Below are 18,331 nucleotides of genomic sequence, written 5' to 3' on the forward strand. Positions count from 1 at the left end.
CTGTCATTATTTGGCAATACGTTTTAGATGCCTTGCAATGGTGTTTCATTCTACAAAATACATACTTTAATTGTTGTAGCTAAAATATATATTTTTTTAACATTTACAGGAAGAAATAAATGTCAATGGAAGCACTTTTACAATTTTAGCAGTAAGATGAGGTATGAATGTCCTTCGACAATTATGATTTTGTTGTAAAGATATATTCCTACTAGTTTCAAAACACAAATAATAGGTAGTAACTTTTCTTTTTATTGCAAAAAGTCACCTAAGATGCATGCACATTTCCAAAACTAACAAACTTGTGCCACCAATTACTTGTACTGGTTTCTGTAACCATGGAAAAACAGTTTCATTACAGCAAGTCACCGGAAGTACAAATTGTAATTTGATCTATAATACTATATTTTTGATAATCTTATACAAACATTATATGTAAAAAACCAGTAATTTGTATCCACTTTTTTGCTTATATCCATATTTTGAATTTTATTATGAAAAGAATGTTTTGAATCCAAATATAGAACTCAAGAGCCGGTAATAACAAATGTATGAGCAAAAAAACAGAAAATTAAGATTTGAAGAATCATTCAATCCAACCAGATACAGTGGGCATTACGTATACATGTCACTGGTGTTTTCTGCAGGTCTACAAACATTCTGAGAACATTTAGGCTGGTAGCAAATACTTTTTTTTTTTTTCAGTTTATGTAATATTTGGAAACAAATTTTTTATCATTTACTTTATTATCAAACCTTTCAAATAACAAAAAATTGATGATATTTGAGGGCTTGAAGTTGCTTGGCTGTTGGGTTGCAGCCGCGTCGAAAGTAAAGATTCGCCTTAGACACTACAACCCAGAAGTCAAGCAACTCCTGACAATGTGCAAGGGGGGGGGGGGGGGGGGGGGAGGGACAAATAAAAGTGCTTTAAAACCCCTTACATAAAGAACATTATAAGAAGTTAGTGATTTGGTGAAAATAAATTTAAAATTTGAGAGAGTCCATTATTTAGCATAACTCCACAGACATAATGGGGCCACAGATGGTCTCTATACTCATGTCACGCTGTAAAATTTTACGTGAAGTGTTTATTGAACTTGGTTTTGCGCAGTGGTGCTTTGTGAGCCCGCTTAAGTGCCTGATGCTTGCTTGCGACACTCAGTGTTTTTTTTTTTTCATCGCGGCGCGGTAGATTGCTAACACTCTGTTTTTCTGGGACAGTGGCGTGATTTGCCGTCCGCGGCCTGGCCAGCTGCGGGCAGTTTCGACATCGTGAGCGTCGGCCACCCTGTTTTGTTTCCGCTGCGTTGCTGTTTCTACGCAGGCGCGCGCACCTGACGCGCTGGTGTCTGTGTCGCAATCTGGCGGAAGCAATGCGAGTCTGGCACGGCCGGTGGAGAGGGGATAGCGTCAGTTGGCTGTATGTCGGTTGTGTTGTGAAATCGCAGCCGGGGTTCTCGACGTGATGACAATGTGAGGGGGAATTAATAAATGGGCCACCCTGGGTGCTGCCGTTCAGAGAAGGTGTTGTAAGTAATGGCGAACTCGTAATTAACTTTTTAGCAAGAGTAAAATAAATAATGCGAGTGTAATTTTAATTGTGTTAGGATGGCTTAACTTTTTGTTTCTTTCCAGGAGGGCAGACAGTTTGGAATCCAGTAATGTTAAATTTCTTTCGTTAATTTAGCCTAAGGATGGGTCGAGGTGTTTGTAAACTTTTATCATTTCATTTTAAAAGTTAATACTCATGCTAAGAAGAGGATAAATTAATGTTTATTTATTTCAAAGAAGTATTTATTTATTTATTTATTGTGAAAAGAGTAGTTTGACATTATTTATTTATCTATTTATGTGTTGGTCATAGTTTACTGGAAATAAACCTGAAACGATGTGGGATGAATAATACTTTTTTTTTTCAGTCAACACCCTACACCCCCGGTTCCAAAGAGGTTAGACGTCCCTGCACCAGCTCTACTGCTACCCCCCCCCCCCCCTCCAAAGTTTTTGAAATCTTAAGATATATTATTTTTATTTTGAGTGACATTTTGCAGATCTTGACGGAGTCCAAAGGCCTTCCGCCACACTCATTAGCCATTAGTAACTGACAGATGGAATAAAAATCAGTTCACTGCTTCTCTCCTGTAATAAACACACAATCACAGGTAAAAATTTAATGGGCAATAGGCCTATTGGAAGTCTCCACTTACTATGCAAATCCATAATGTGTGTTCCAAATCACTTATTCCTGTAACTTTAATTTAGTTTGTGAAATTGTGTGTCAGATTTGATCTATTTTACTGTAAACACAAGAAGCATACTGTTACCACACACAAATATGTATTTAGGGAAGTGCTTCGTCCCCATCAAAATGAAAGATATGAACTACAATATTTAAAGCAAAAAGTTTCAGAACGATAAGTTTAATCATTTTAATGAGCAGTATTACAAAATGGTTTCAAAATACTGAACAAGTTTTAAGTCCCTCAGCAACAAAAACAACCAATAAATACGACCATACAAAGAAAAGTACATTGATATTAAAAATACTAATGACATTATTTTAAAAATCGTTAGAAGACCTGTAAATAGCATTACACTGTTTCTTAACAATCAAAATAAAGTACATAAACATCAATACTGTCTAAGAAAACTTACATTTGCCTATCACAATGATGAGCACAAAGAGCATACTATTTTCTCAGACTAGATTTCACAATTATTAAAAAATAAAATGTGCAAGAAACCAATCTTTAATTTTAGGACAGTAAAAATGTGAAAACACAACAAACATGCTATTTGCAACCCAAAAAAAACTTCAGCATATCATATCTGCTGACAATAAAAACAAGATTATTTTGTATCACATATAAATGGCAAATAAATATCCTGTTCTAAAACATATAACCATGATGCTATCATTAAACAGACATCAATGTTGTTTTCAGTCTGTTATTTAATTTTTGAAATCACCCTGGAGGCATTTTCCACAATCCATTTGTGGTTCATAATTTCTTCCAACGAGAGTCTTTCAGAAGGATTAACCACTAAAAGCTGAAAAAAGAAACAAACACAAACATTAATTAACAAACACTGACTAATTAGAACAAGTATACTCAGAAATTAGTACTCTTAAGTCAACTACTGAAAAAATTAATGTACATAATCAATTTGTTTTTTACAAAATAAATGTACTAAATTATACTTTTAATTCAAAAAATAGTTTGGCAACTAACTAGTTTACAAAATAAACAATAACATTTTTCCATGTAAACCCCAGGCTGGAAGGATACTTTTTCATTTCAGTGCACTCACAAGACCTAGTATGTGGCAGGCTTCACCTTACTTTCTAGAAGGAGTTTCAAGGAATATTTCAATGTGTTGCTGTAATTTATATTTCTAATTTCATGTGTGTCAGTGTGTGTGGCAGAGATAGAATGAAATGTCGGAAGAACACTGTTTTACCTTTGAAATCAAGTCCCTGGCCCCTACAGTGACGTGTGGAGGGCACAAGTAGTAGCCTCGGCGGATCCTGTTGTACGTGTCCTGATAGGAAGGCGTCTCGAAAGGCGGGTGGCCGACCAGGAACTCATAGCAGAGAACACCCAGACTCCAGAGGTCAACCTTCTCGTCATGTGTCTTGCCTTCCACCATTTCTGGAGGCAAGTAATCCAGGGTGCCACAAAGAGTTGTTCTCCTGCAATTCACACCTGAGCATTAGTAGGTAATATTCACCCTACGTTCACTTCAGAAGTATCAAGCACAGCAATACGATTCTAATATACAAGGAACTGAACATTTATCATCAAACTGGAAAAAAAATCGATTGACATTAACACACATTCTATACATATATACAAGATTTTATTGCTTTATCTTTAACTAAGTAAGATTTTTAAACTTAAGTGTAATTGGTTTAAAATTCTTTTTTTTTTTGCGGAAAACAATATAGTTTTACCATAAAAGAGCTGTACTTTTTAAATTCAATAATTTTCAATATATCTAATCAATATTTATGAAGACATGAAGTAATTACAACCATGTAACCACACAGTTTTCCAATCTACTTGAACCATTTATTATTGCCTTATTATTTATTAGTGACAAGTACTGAAATAAGAACATTTACAAAATATTGGATGATCAGGAGTAAAATTTATGGGATTTACAAAATGTTTTTAAAAAATTTTATGAATGATACTTTTTTTTAAATTTCACTTTAGGCAGTTTATGATATAATTAATGTTAAATGTCTTTACTCTGGGACCACTACTATGCAGAGTAACTAACATCTATACAACTTTAGTGGGAACACCATTGTGTTTAAAACAAGTTGTAATAACCTGCTGCTTTATAGAAAAAATACAGGTAAGCATTACTGTTCAAAAATTATACGATACTTTGTGTACATGATTCAGATCTCTTCAATAAATCATTACAGTAATGTAACCGTTAAATGTAAAATGTAACCCACTATAAAACAGAAAACACTGTACTGAAATGAATTAAAAATGCTGACAGCGCAGTAATGCGACCTGGCGGCCAAAGTTTATTGCCGGAATCCAACGGGGAAAAAAATATTAACGTGAGCGTTTGATTGGTGCCATATTACAAAATGTATTGAACCATAGTTTGCCAAATTAAGTACCCTTCACTATACTTGTATTTTGGTGTTATACAATGTGTTAACTCACATTGTGTGTTATATAGGGATATAAAATTACATTTTGTAGTCATAATTTGCATAAATTTGAATTTTGGTGCTGTATGTATACTAACTCATTTCTAATGTTAACTTCTGAAACTTCTGTGAGCTGCAATTAGCTGCAGTTGTATCCATACAATCATATCAGTTGTATCCATACAATCATATGAGCGATATTACCAGTCTGAAAATGGGATCAGCTGGGTACACTGCATGCCCTTTGTATTATATTGCATCTCTTCCTAAAGCAGAAGTAGCCAATTCTGGCCTGTGGATCTTTTTGTATCCTACAAAAGTTTGGGCAGTTAACTCTCCAAACTGTGTGACATGATAATGGATATTTTCTTACCACCCTCCATTACCTCTTAAACAAACTTTGTTACATCCTGAATAGTGTAATATCTGAACTCTGCCTAATACAATTTTTGAAAAGTGAGCTAGCCTGAAACAGTATAATATCCTAGCCCCACCACTTACAGATGTTAGACGCTCGAGAATGCTTCAAATTACCTGGAAGACGGAGCATGGACTGACCATCCAAAGTCAGCAATCTTCAGAACTCCCCTTGCACTCAGCAGAAGATTCTCTGGTTTAATGTCCCTGTGAATCACACCCCTTGTGTGGCAGTAGTCCAGGGCATGGGCTAGCTGGTATATGTATTCGGCAGTCCTGCAATGATGAAAACACAGCTACAACACACTATATTTCAATGGACAGACAACATTAAACTTTTAACATTTTATTAATTTAGGAGAGTACCGATAGTCAAAAATAATCCCTTAAAGCTAGACTTATGCAAATCCTGTTTTTTTTTTCTCATTTGTATGAAATGTTGAATACCTATTTTTTTTTAATCAAATTCAAACATACAGTGAAACATTTTTTCTTTAAATTTTGCAGGCATCCAAGAAAAATTGAAGGCGAAATATGCTAAATACAGTAAAATTAAAAATGTAGTAATGCATTTTCTTAAAGCAGTTAAGTTTTAATTTTGAAAATTGTAAATAATAACAATAATCTTAATAACATTCTAGAAACTTCTAGACAATTCAATAAATTTCAGGAAACTGAATAAACTGAATTACGCTACAAGTATTTTCTTGAATCCCAAAAGGATAAAGGAAACATTTGCACATATTTCATGCAGCCAAAACATTTCCATTTTAAAGCATCCAGACTCTTTGTAGAATTTATAGAATATTCCTATATATAATTATGATATATAATTATGATAAGAATTACATGTGACCACAAGCTTGATATGGGCCTGGCACAGATAGGTAGGTTCTGCTAGTGAAAACTTTCATGAAAATAAAATAACTATTCACTCCCATAAACTAACTGTTAAACAAATATATTCACCTCTTGCTCTAAGTTCAACAAAATATTTCGGTAATATTTACCGGATTTACAGAAATTTTGAACCTGATCTATAGCATGACCACTAAAGGGGTTGTGAATCTTTCCGTTTCAGCCTCATTTTGGTCACACTTCGCAGTAAGGGCTGGTCATATCAGAAATTTTTTCAGACAAAAAATAAACAAACTCAAACAAAATTTTTCGAACTATATTTTGAGCTCAACCAGGGCTATGCCCACCCTAAGCCCAATGTGCCGCACCCTGCTTCAAGGCCCCTTCTACTCTCACCAACACCATTGAATTTATATATAATGTATAGAAGTCGCAAGGGGATACGATTTATTCAGCTAGTTTTGAAATCTAAACTGAGGTAGTTGGAAGCTCCCCCGCCATACAGCTCTGCTTTCGAAAAGAAGGCACTTGTGGTTACAGTTTTTCACGCTAGAGCACTATAGCATTGCTTGTCTCAAGGTCACGCACAAATTCTCTCTCTCTCTCTCTCTCATTCTTTTGTATTTTGTTTTCGTTGCTGTGTGGAGGGCCAGCACATTGACAAGGCGGGAGGTTATGTTTGTCAAAAAGATCCGCAAATATTTTTAACATAAATGTATTTTGTATAAAGAACCGAAAGAAAAAAATTATTCCTTTAAATATTACACAATTATTTAAAAACAGCTACATAAATAAGTAATTCATTGGTGTTTGATTCCAGATGGTGTAATAAATATTGCATTTTAATAAAAATTGGCCCATTTGAAAATAAAATAAATATTTTACTCACCAAATAATTCAACCAAATGCATGCAAAGCGGAAATTATAAAATAACAGCCACTGTTATATAAATGGTTGAACTTAGTCATACATTCATAAAAACTTTAGTAAACTATAACACAAGAAACTCATTTTTAACAGGAAAAAAATTGTATGTTAAAGAAATAACTAAACAGAAACCATGTATATACATATTATTTATGATTGCATACGTGCAGTGAATATTATGTTGCAGTGATAAATTAATATTTTATTAACATGGCTAGATCTAAAAAAAGTTTATAGAAAATTTTTAAAATATTTACTACCTATACTTGTTGTAAGGTTTGTAAATTCTTCTTCAGGAGCATTATACAACACAGTGCATTTAATTGCATTACAAGTTACATAATTTTTTTTTTAAAAAAAAGGGGTGGAAGTAAAATAAAAATACCAAAGACAAATGATTATACGTACTATTTTATCATCTTTATAATTTTCAAATAATGAGGGCCCAGTAACTTTGAGTTAAGTTAGTGTATAAAACTCTTGCAAAAAAATTTCTCTGTATTCTAGAGCTGTTTGAAGAGTTTATTTACATGCACAAAAAATTTCAATGTAAAAAAGCCCCATAATCATCCTATCATAGTAGGTGACAATTTTGACAATGAAATTTGAGTCTTTGACATTTGAATTATGTGAAGCACAGTGACGTCTCGTCAGGGCAAGCAAGGCAAGCAGTGCTTGCCCAGGCAGTTTCCAGACATTGTATTTTTTAAATAAATATTTTATTCAGAATAGTATTTTACTTTGGCTCGTGCAGTTAGGTGTGTGTATTTTTTACATTATCTTCTTGGGACCCAATACTGTGCGCTGTGCACTATAATAAAAGAACTTGTTGACACACAAAACATGCTGTTTTAGAAGCGTTGCTAGGTTTAGAAGCGCTGATAGGACTGCTTTCAGCAGGAAGGCCGCCGCAGTAGTTTCCTTTCGGAAGGGGGGTGGCATGGTACAAAAAAAGTTTGAGGAGGGGATTGGCTGTAAAAATACGTGGTAGAAGCTACGAAGGTAACGCTTTCTTGCCGAACTGAAGCGAACATGGCCGAAGCAGACTGTGGAATTCTTCCGCCGACTGCTTCGGCAATGTCAGCTACAGTTCGGCACGGCAAGTGGCGAGGTGGCGTTTCAGGAATGATTGACGTGCCAGTTTCTTGGTACACGTACCAGTTAACAGAGTTTCTGATCACGTATGAAGATAATTTCTTTTGTGTTGGTACGTAAAATACTAAGATTTAATTTTTACTATTCTAGTACATTTTTATGAGGTTCTTCTCTTTATTTTAAGTACTTAATTTGCCATGTGTTGTCTGTTTATATATTTTGTACCAGATATCGATGATACTACACTCCCACTTAGTATATAAATAATGTAGAGTAGGTATTTTATTATCAGAATAATGTAAGTCAAACATTATTATTTTTCAAAAATAATTTATAATTTAAAAAAAAAGTCAATTTTTCTACCTGTGGAATAGTCAATGTTCAGTTAAGAAAATTACTTAAATTGCACCCTTTTATACCTTGAAATCAAAATTTTCCCAGTGGAAGGCCCCCCCGGAACCCCCCCCCCCCCCCCCCCCCCAAGCCATGTTTTGGGATGAACGGAGTTGTTGCTTCCCCTCATGTAAACCTCACACCTCGCCACTGGTGAAGCATTAAGAATTTGTGAAGCAATAAACATGTAGTGCCAGACTAGGTAATCATGTATTAATAATTTTTGTTTATTTTACAGTAAAATATTCAGCGGCTGAAGAATTAAGCAGTCGCAACAAAGGTAATTAAAGCCATCTTAAGTGAAACAGACTGGGGCTAAATGAGTCCCAGTAATTTCGAGCGAAATTGTAATCGTGCAAGTTTGGTTTCCCAGGTGCCAAAGCTGTATTTACATTATATTATATGTATATGCACAACAAATTTCAATATCACTTAACAACTTAAAAAACAAAAAAAAAAGAAAACAAAGTACAAAATTAATTTCCATGGCGCATAAAAATTTTGTAACTTTTACTTACGTACATTATTAACTATACGAAACATGCACAATGACACTTTTTGTACTTACAAAACTGTTAATGTATACAGAACAGTACAGAAAAACATGAAATAAAGGTAATCAAATTATAACTTGAATTATATAATTATAAACAATGGATATTTGTTATAAATTCACCAAACAAAAGCATTTATAGTGTATTTAATTGAAAGTATTATATTATAGAGTATGAGTTTATTTTAAAAAGTTAATTCAAAATCTACTGGACCGGTTACAAAATAAAAATCTTTCGCTGTTTTTAAACTACATTTTTCCAGAGAGACATTTGAAAGGTTTTTTTTTTTTATGTTTCCGCCTGATACAGCAATATTTGTAACTAAAAATGTAGAAATAAAACAACGTTCAAAGCCAAACTGTGATTTGTTCCTTTGGGTGGCCAATCAGGATGATTCTCCTTAGCAGACGCTAAGTTTTATATGAATACCTCGACAGAACACCAGGCCTTCAGTTGCTAATCACCCTCAAAGATTGCTGCCTCAGACATACCGCAACGTCTGGCACGCCATCATTTCAAGTTTCTCTTCCTAGACTAGTAAATTCGGCAAGTTTGCCTTTCATTTCCTTAAAGTTTGCTTCTAAGCAGCAATGCTTTCTTTCGAAGCTTGGCCTTAAGTCGTATTTTCCTAGGCGTATCATCAGTGGTTGGCAGTGTGGTAGGCTGATTATTCTTATCATTACTACCAAGCGATGCTGCTATTTCCGTGTCGATGAAAGAAGTAGGACGTATTTAGGCATCATGCAGACAATATTTTCTGATTTATGACCTTTGTGTATTGCCTCTTCACATTCAGCAGTCTTGACTGTTCCTTCATTTTCAAAAATTTCTTCTGTACTGGCATTGTGCATATTAGGAATTGAAAAATAATTCATAGAGTTCTTCGGTTCATTTTTGAAATGGTTGGTACCAAAATGATCGGCGCATATTATGTAATGTGTTAATGAACTATCTGGAAGTTCCAAAAGCTTGTCATGTCCACTCCTCAAAATCCATTCCAGACATCTAAGAAGAGAAAAAAATATTTCTTAAATGTATTATGTTGATGCTATACACAAATTTTAATTTTAATATTTAAACACAAATGACAGTGTTGTTGCATTATGTTTTGCCAATAAAATTTAATTTTAAACTTCATTAACAACAATTTTAGAATGCTGCAATGCATAAATAATTCTTCATACCGCGCTATTTTTTAAGTTAATTGAAATAATCTCATTATTAAGTACTCTTTTTTATAACATTAACTAATGTAAAATATTTAATTGTTGAGCTTTAGCAAACAACTTATACATGTGCAATTACTGACACGTATAGAGAGAAGTTTATAAATCAATGACTCATTCGAAAATGTACGTGTTTGTTTCAGCATCTGTGAAATATCTAAAATTATGATAGTGTAAAACGCAGAGGAATAATCAACTGTCAAATGTCAGGACAGATTATTTGTCAGAAACATTTCTTGAAAGCTTTCAAACTAGCATTAGTTCTAATGAAGGAATAGCCCAGTCAAAATATGCTAAATTTCTCTCATACTTGAATTAAATCAGATGTTTTTGTTACACTGTATATGTATTTAGTAATGTCCAGGGAAATTAAAATCAAAAGTCCTGATGAATAGGAAGTGAGCTAGAGTCAGAAACTAGAAAGAATTATAAAAAAAGGCATCTGTTTTTTGTTTTTTATTTTTTAAGAAATATCTCGTAAATGATGAACCCTAAAAGAAAATGTTTTTAATAAAATGTATAGAAGTCGCGAGGGGATACGATTTATTCCGCCGGTTTAGAAATCCAAACTGAGGTAGTCCTATAAAAAGTTTCTTTTCACTTTTTTCATATTTCCAATATTGTTTGAGATAGTCTCACTTAATTTTTTTTTATCTTAAACCTTTTTCCCGTAGCAACTGACCTATATATTTGTGAACCGTGCCTCTCTTATGCCAAATCCTGTTACTTGACTTTACAAGACATGTTTAAGCTAGAGTTCATGATGGCCCCAGAATTCAAAATTTTTGCATATCAGGGTTACTTCTCAAAGAAAAGAACTGATAGCATTTGGTCAGACAGACCACAGAACAGACTTAAATGCGTAACATGAAAATTGTTGGGAGCCTTACAAGAGGACAAGGATTCACTGATAATTTCTTGAGCGAGTGGACATTGGAGATGACTGCAACTACATCTGCTCATCATTGAAGAGTTTTGCAGTATTCATTTTATATCTTTGAACAACTTGATTTCTGACAATCTCGAAGAAGTACGGATGCCACAGATTATTATAAGATCTCTGCTTAGTTTGAAAATCACCCACCATTACCTGGATTACAGCAAATCATGTATATAGCAACTGGACCAGTAGGGGATGCCACAGTTACCTATTACAATGCTATAGTGTTTGGCAAGCAATCAATACATAGTAATGTTGGAAAAATTCTAATCAAGCATTGTCACGAAAAGATCAAGCTCTCCGTCTGTCGAATATTAGCTACACTATTTCTTTCAATTGAAATAGCTCATTTGACTTTATGTAAGCTTTTGGACATACGCCATTGCTAAGCACATGTATGTCTGTAGAAGAAAACTACAAAAAATCAGAAGACAAAAATCAAATTAAGAAAAAAATTGCTGTTGTCAATAGGATATATACATCACATAATATTCCATAACAGGAATATGGCCAACAAAGAAAAACAATGAAAAATGGACTAAGAGAATGAAAAAAAAACCACAAATGATGAATTGAACCTCAAAAAAATTCAGCACAACCGTTGAAACGAGACAAAAACACAACAAAACGAAAAGACGAAACAAACACAATAGTTTTCCAAAACAGAAACAAGCGACGTTTCGGGAACTGCTATCTGCTCCCGTCCTCAGGCAGAGACGCACATGGTATGAAAACACAGGTGCTTAGCAATGGCATATGTCCAAAAGCTTACATCAAGTCATGCACTCCCACTGCACAAATTTTTTAAAAGATAATTTATTGATCATTTGTTAGTTTTCCAGAGGATAACGATAAGTAAAGAAAAATAGGATGACTTGGTCATGTTGTATATGCAGTATTAGTTGGCTCCATTTCCTTTAGCTCTCTTTGACGAAGCTGGGATACGCAAAACCAAGAAAGTAACCCTGTACATGTTTGAGGTGACAAGGGAGAATTTGGACTTGGAGAACGCTGACTTTGTTCTTAATGGTGGATTCTTACTACACAGTCATATAGACGACAAGTGGAACTGATTCATTCATTTGCCCAAAATATGTCAATTACATTATCATTTCCTATTTATCAGGACTGCTGATGTGACATTTCATGCAGACCACTGAACAATTGTAACACAAAATCATAAACATTGGATTGAATTTGAGTACATAATATACTTTGACTGGGCTATAACACCTCGTGTTTAAATGAGTACCTACTTTTTAGAATCTCAATATAAGTGCCTTCCATTTTAATTTTTTTTTTCTGGATACATAATAATATATTTTGTAATTTAAAGAAAAATTGTTCATATCTTAGATAATAAAGGTAGAATTCAATGCATTTTAAACATTTTATCTACTTTAAAAAAAAGTACTGAGGTGGTTGTGTGGACCTATTTTTACCATGTTTTTGTTTTTAGTTTTGTAAAAAACAAAAGTTCGAACTTATGTTTTTCTTACACTAATCCACTTACAAAGTATGTTCTCAGATTGGTAAATAAACGCAAAATTTTTCATATGATGTTTTTCGACAGCGATCATTAAGCAACATCTTAATATTGTAAAGTAATAAACAAAAAAAATTAATGCAGCTGCAGTCTATCTACTCACAAATAATTAATTGTTAAGATATTTCTTTAGCAAATTTTGCATTCGATCTTAAAATTTTTGTTGAAATGCTTGCCAAAAAAATGCATTTTATGTGAAACATAATATGGGTAATAATACTTGGCTAAAAATTTGCAGTTATTAAAATTTACATCGAAAATTAACTAGCGTTCACTCGGTTTTTAATGAAAATGATGAAATTGAAAATATGTGATTGCTGTAATTGAATTAGTTTTTTAAGTAATTAAAACATGAATATTTTAAATATAATCGAAAAGAATTACTTTACAAATTCATATTAAATAATTAGGACTTTCCTCGCATACTCGCGTCAACATTTTTTACACAGCATCTGATAAATAATGCAAAACAAAATTGGCAAGTTATAATTCACAACTGAGCTGTCCTTGTCTCTAACTGGAAAACGGAACATTGATGTGCGTGAACTGATCCTCGTATTCTGACAACCCCTGTATACGCACATTTCTTACCCTTCAGAATGTTTGACATTATAAAATTATCAATACGAAATAAAGTTAAAATAAGTAGGTATTTAACTTTTTAATTAAATCATATTTTAAACTCAACACAGACTGTAGGCTTGGTACAAAGTTCTTAGGAGCTAATTTTCACATTACTAGGGTACACAATCCCTCCATACAGTGAACCCAGTAACTGTCTTCTCCCGGGGTTTCGTGGCTCTCAAAGGCAGTGGTAAGGAATACTTCTCTTCAAGGTCGCCCAACGGTGCTGATACCAGCTTCCTGTATATGGGAGGGTGAAGGGTGGTGGCATGGCTTGGCTGGTTAACGTAGTACGTCCTAAGACCGCTAGGGGCATACGCTGTCGATACCCAGCGATTGGAGCGATCACTGCGACGGAGCTTCCTACAACAATTCTTCTGCGAAACCGGCCAGAAAATTTAACTTGGGCTCGCGACTTCTATACATTAAATATATTCAATGCCAACACCCTCTATGGCCTCGGGGGCATTTCAAACCACCTGCCAACGTGTGTACGTGCGTGTGTGCAAAGTCCGCCCCGCAAGAGACATGCTTAGAATCTATGCCAGGTACCCCTATTATTAATTACATAGTTAATAATGGCCATTTTTCGTTATATCTTTATTCCAATCCTTCAAGTGTATGTGTTTTCAAAGTAGCATGCAGTGCCAAGCGCAAACCTTCGGAAAGAACCCTCACGTGGGCTATTCACATTTGGACTTAACTAATAAATATGTAGCCATGTAATATTTATTAATTCAGCATAAATACTGAAAAATTATTATTAAGAGTATGAAGGCTTTAGTTACGTTACTTGTTCCTTCACATAATTGTTTGATGCCTAACGGTAATTCCGAGGCTCCCGGTCGCCATGATAACCTCACCAATGCTGGCCTCTCTCAAAACACCACCCGGGTAGGAAACAGCCATCACACCTCGAAGTGTTCATCAGATGGTACTAACTGATCCTATGACATCCATAGACTCAGTTAATACTTAAACTTTTTTTCTGTTTCCTAGAGGCCTACTACGAGTAGCCGACTTTTTAACACAATAACTTAAGTTCTATTTAGGACATTTAAAACAAAACGACGTGTCTTTTAGGTCACGTGGTGTCCTAGTCCGCGACCAAGCCGGAGAAATTGCAGTGGACATATTTATAGTTAACTACGTAAGGCGTTCTGATAATTGTTCAATCTTTCCAACAATCAATAGAAACAAATGCAAACAGCTTACCAACATTAGAAGATCATAAATGGAAACATTCACAGTTCACACGTAGGTCTGCACACAAATTAATGTTATTTTAACTCGGTTACATTTGTAATTTGTTAGAAAAAACCTCCTTATGTACAAATAATAATGTAACTTTAAACTAAATTTGATTATGAAATTGGAAATTTAGGTTGGGTTAGTATTTCAGCACATGTATGGGCCTACAAATTAAATGCAGATAATTTTCACTTCTTGAATGACATGCAAGTTTGAAGATTTAACCTTCTTTAAAAAATTTGCATTAAAATTATGTTCATAACAAAGTCCTCCCTTTGATTATTTCAGTTTGACCAGTTTTTCTAGAGTTGCATCACACATTGATGCTCTGAATTGGTTTTTTTTTTTTTTTTTTTTTTTTTTAAATTTGTGAAAACATCCTTTCACACTCTGCATTGCTGTGTGGGATACAGAGAATGGCAAGCATTGCCCTGGAAAGTCTGTCATATTTTAAAGTATTGTCTGGATTTTTTATTTAGCCCAACCAATGATCACTTCGTATCCATTCTGCTCTGTTTTGCCACCTCTTCTGGAATCTCTTGCACCTGAAAAGAGCAAAACTCTGTTTCCAATGATTCTACTTCTGAATCCACATATTGGTCATCATTCTTCACCACAATGCTGGGAAACTTTTCAACAAAGAACCTTAGACTGCAGAAAGAAGCAGAAGACGCAGTACAAATAGAGTTCATATCTGCCACTTCTGCGTGTGTCAATATGTCACTTTTCAGTGGAAATTGAGCAACATGTAATCACAAGTAGACATTTAGTATTTTCTAACTGAAGGAAAAAATATTTCTTTTTGTTTCTGATCCAGTTTCTCTAACAATTTGTGGGCTGCACTACCTATCACCAAATCTGAATCATCTTTCTGATTAGTTTTATTATGATAATCCACATCAAGAATATAATATGTGCATACAGATGCAATAACAAATCTGGCAATCAAATTTTGAAACAAATCTGTCAAAACACTTCAGAACATGAATAAGGGGTTCAGCTGATTGCAATAAAGTATTTGAGTTTTCAAAAACTGGTATAACATTCAGGACAAATAAATAAATGTTTTGGAGAGGTCTGATGACATGAACATGAAAATTCTTTCTTCCCTGGAGAAATGTTCAAATTGTAATTTTTTTGTAGAGGTAGTAGGCGTAATATTCTGCTTCTTTAAATTACCTATCATAGTGCAATCACGCCTGGGTTTCTTCACGACAGTTGCAGAAGAGTCCACCTGTCTTTTCTTCTTTGATGATGGTTTGTCAGTTTCAGGCAGAACATAATGACCCATATATATTATGTGGACTGTGAATCAGACTTAGGCCTACCTCCTTGAAAAAGTTCAAGTTTAGGAATTTTATAGCTCTGCAAACTGGCAGTTCCCTCATTTCTACAATTAGACTTTGTTTCTTCCAAGAAGAAACTTGTAAGTGGCTGCCACTGTTCCACTAACCGTCCCAAACACCTTCCCAGCGACAACCAACATGTGCACACATGTTTCAATATCTTAAGCTACATCTGTGTCATGTAATTTCTGGAACTGTTTTAGTTGTTCTTTGCGTTTTTCACTCTTTTGTAAATAATAAAAATTATCTACTAACATCTCATCAATTTTATTAGGGATACAAGCTGCAGCTTTTTCAGCAGCTAAATCTATTAGGTGACAAGGGCATCCAATAACAAATTTGGCATTTCTTGCTTCAGGACACTAGTCACACCACTTTTGTTACCAATAGTCACTGGTGTTATCTGCACTTGCAGGACACTAGCCACGCCACTTTTGTTACCAATAATCACTTGTGTGTTATCTGCACTTGCTGGACACTAGCCACGCCACTTTTGTTACCAATCATCACTGGTGTTATCTGCACTTGCAGGACACTAGCCACGCCACTTTTGTTACCAATAATCACTGGTGTGTTATCTGCACTTGCAGGACACTAGCCACACCACTTTTGTTACCAATCATCACTGGTGCGTTATCTGCACTTAGAGCTAGACAGTTAGAAAGAGGGATACCATTTTCTTTCAAATCTCTAAGGAGAAGGTTGCCAATATTTAAACCAGTCGAATAACCCTCTAAAACTGGGACAGACAACAGATTACTCACCATTGCATATGTTTCTTTGTTGTAGAAAGTAACCACGATAGGATACAGCTTTGCAACACCCTGATTGCTTCTATCTGTCGCCACTGAAAAAACTTCACTTTTCAAGATCTCAACATTAGTTGCATGAGTTTCCTCTTCCATTTCTGCAATTATAGCTGATGTCTTCGTTCTTGCGCAGCTGCATTTTTTTTTGCAATTTCGCTGTCCGGGAGCATTTTCCTGAACAACAAGCCCGTGTGATCAGCACAAGTTATAGGCAAATTGTGTTCCACAATAAAAGACATCAATAAACATTCTGCACGAATTTTGGGTTCTCAGACGTATCAGAAACATAATTCAACTTCTTATTTGAATCAATGCACTTAACGTTTTTTTGTTTGGCAGTGTTTAAACAAGTCGTTTCTGCCAGCATGTGCGAGTGAAAAATCACAACGGCATGCAACACAATACGCATAGTTTTCACCTTTACGAGACAATATGATGTGCGGAAACTCTTCTGCATATAACTTGTTGAAAGTTGTTTTGTAGTGCTTCTTCACGCCGCACTGCTGCGACATCATAACCACATAAACAAAGAATATATACGCCAATCCACTACATAACCAACAAAACAACTACAAACAACCACGGCCGACATTAACGATCAAAAGCAACAGGTCAAAGTTATTTGATCTCGAACCGAGGTCGCAAGCGATCTATCTCCGACCAATCTAGTGCGATACGATTGTATCGATACAGTTACAACCTATTGACACGAAAACATACAAGGTATATTAAAAATATGAAAAATCGTGAGGAAGAGATGTTCAATCATGAGGGCGTGACATATACCTGGAAATAGTGAGCCTCACGCCAAAATCGTGAGAGTTGGCAGCTATGTAAGAGTTTACAATGGTTTTGGGGTCTAAGAACCAATGATTTTGTAAAAACTAAAAAATCACTAAAACTCTCTTAACATAAAACAATATTGTATCCTTATTATTATACTTCCTAAGAGAAATATTTTATAAATTAGCTTTCACATGTTAGGATATTAATGATTCAATTAAATTATATGTTCTATTATTTTACCTTTTTTCATCAAATCTTCCATTTGGCTGGGCACGTAGCTCTTTGAATACTTCACCTTTTGGTGCATATTCTAAAATAATGTAGACACGCGTGTCATCATGAAAGTAGCCAAATAATCTCAAAATGTTTTCATGCCTGCACAAAAAAAAATTATCACAATCTGACAAATTAACCGTATCCTTAAAAATCTTTAATTTACGAAAGACCAAACTAACACATCAAGTACTGATTTGGAAATTGTGGCAGACACATTAAATTTTAATGTCTACAAACCTAATGAATGTGTTAACGCTGAGTCCCGCTAATCCGAACCTCATTATCTGAAAACTTGAATTATTTGTATTTGAAAAACTATTCTTGCTGTATTATCAACATGTTTAGTAATTCAGTGCTTGTAATAATGTTATAGGCTGTGTTACATGATAACTAATTATGATGAGAGGGATGTATTTTACTGTACACTGTTGCATTACAGCAATTATTGGGCTAATTTGAAAATACAATAATCCGAACAGGTCTCGGCTCCAACTAGTTTGATTAGCAGGACTCTAATATATTTATAGAGTGACATATATGTTTTAAGAAACAATTATTCTATCAATTCATTTTCCACTCCTACGAGCAGGGACTAAGGTTA

The 18,331-nt window shown here is 34.5% G+C and overlaps 1 protein-coding gene across 3 annotated transcripts in view; it reads right to left on the minus strand.

Moving 5' to 3' along the window:
- Nucleotides 1-107: 107 nt before the first annotated feature.
- The window catches only part of LOC134544043 (aurora kinase B-like), a 37,206-nt gene continuing 18,982 nt past the window's right edge, over nucleotides 108-18,331 (minus strand). For all 3 annotated transcript variants that reach the window (XM_063388448.1, XM_063388447.1, XM_063388446.1), the window contains exons 5-8: nucleotides 17,695-17,829; nucleotides 5,216-5,374; nucleotides 3,466-3,697; nucleotides 108-3,054 (exon numbers count right to left, since the gene is read on the minus strand). In XM_063388448.1, the coding sequence (XP_063244518.1) occupies nucleotides 2,953-3,054; nucleotides 3,466-3,697; nucleotides 5,216-5,374; nucleotides 17,695-17,829 (628 nt within the window). In that variant the 3' untranslated portion in view covers nucleotides 108-2,952. The remainder of the gene's footprint in view (nucleotides 3,055-3,465; nucleotides 3,698-5,215; nucleotides 5,375-17,694; nucleotides 17,830-18,331) is intronic.

Source organism: Bacillus rossius, chromosome 1, assembly GCF_032445375.1.
Source record: "Bacillus rossius redtenbacheri isolate Brsri chromosome 1, Brsri_v3, whole genome shotgun sequence".
Taxonomy (NCBI): domain Eukaryota; kingdom Metazoa; phylum Arthropoda; class Insecta; order Phasmatodea; family Bacillidae; genus Bacillus; species Bacillus rossius.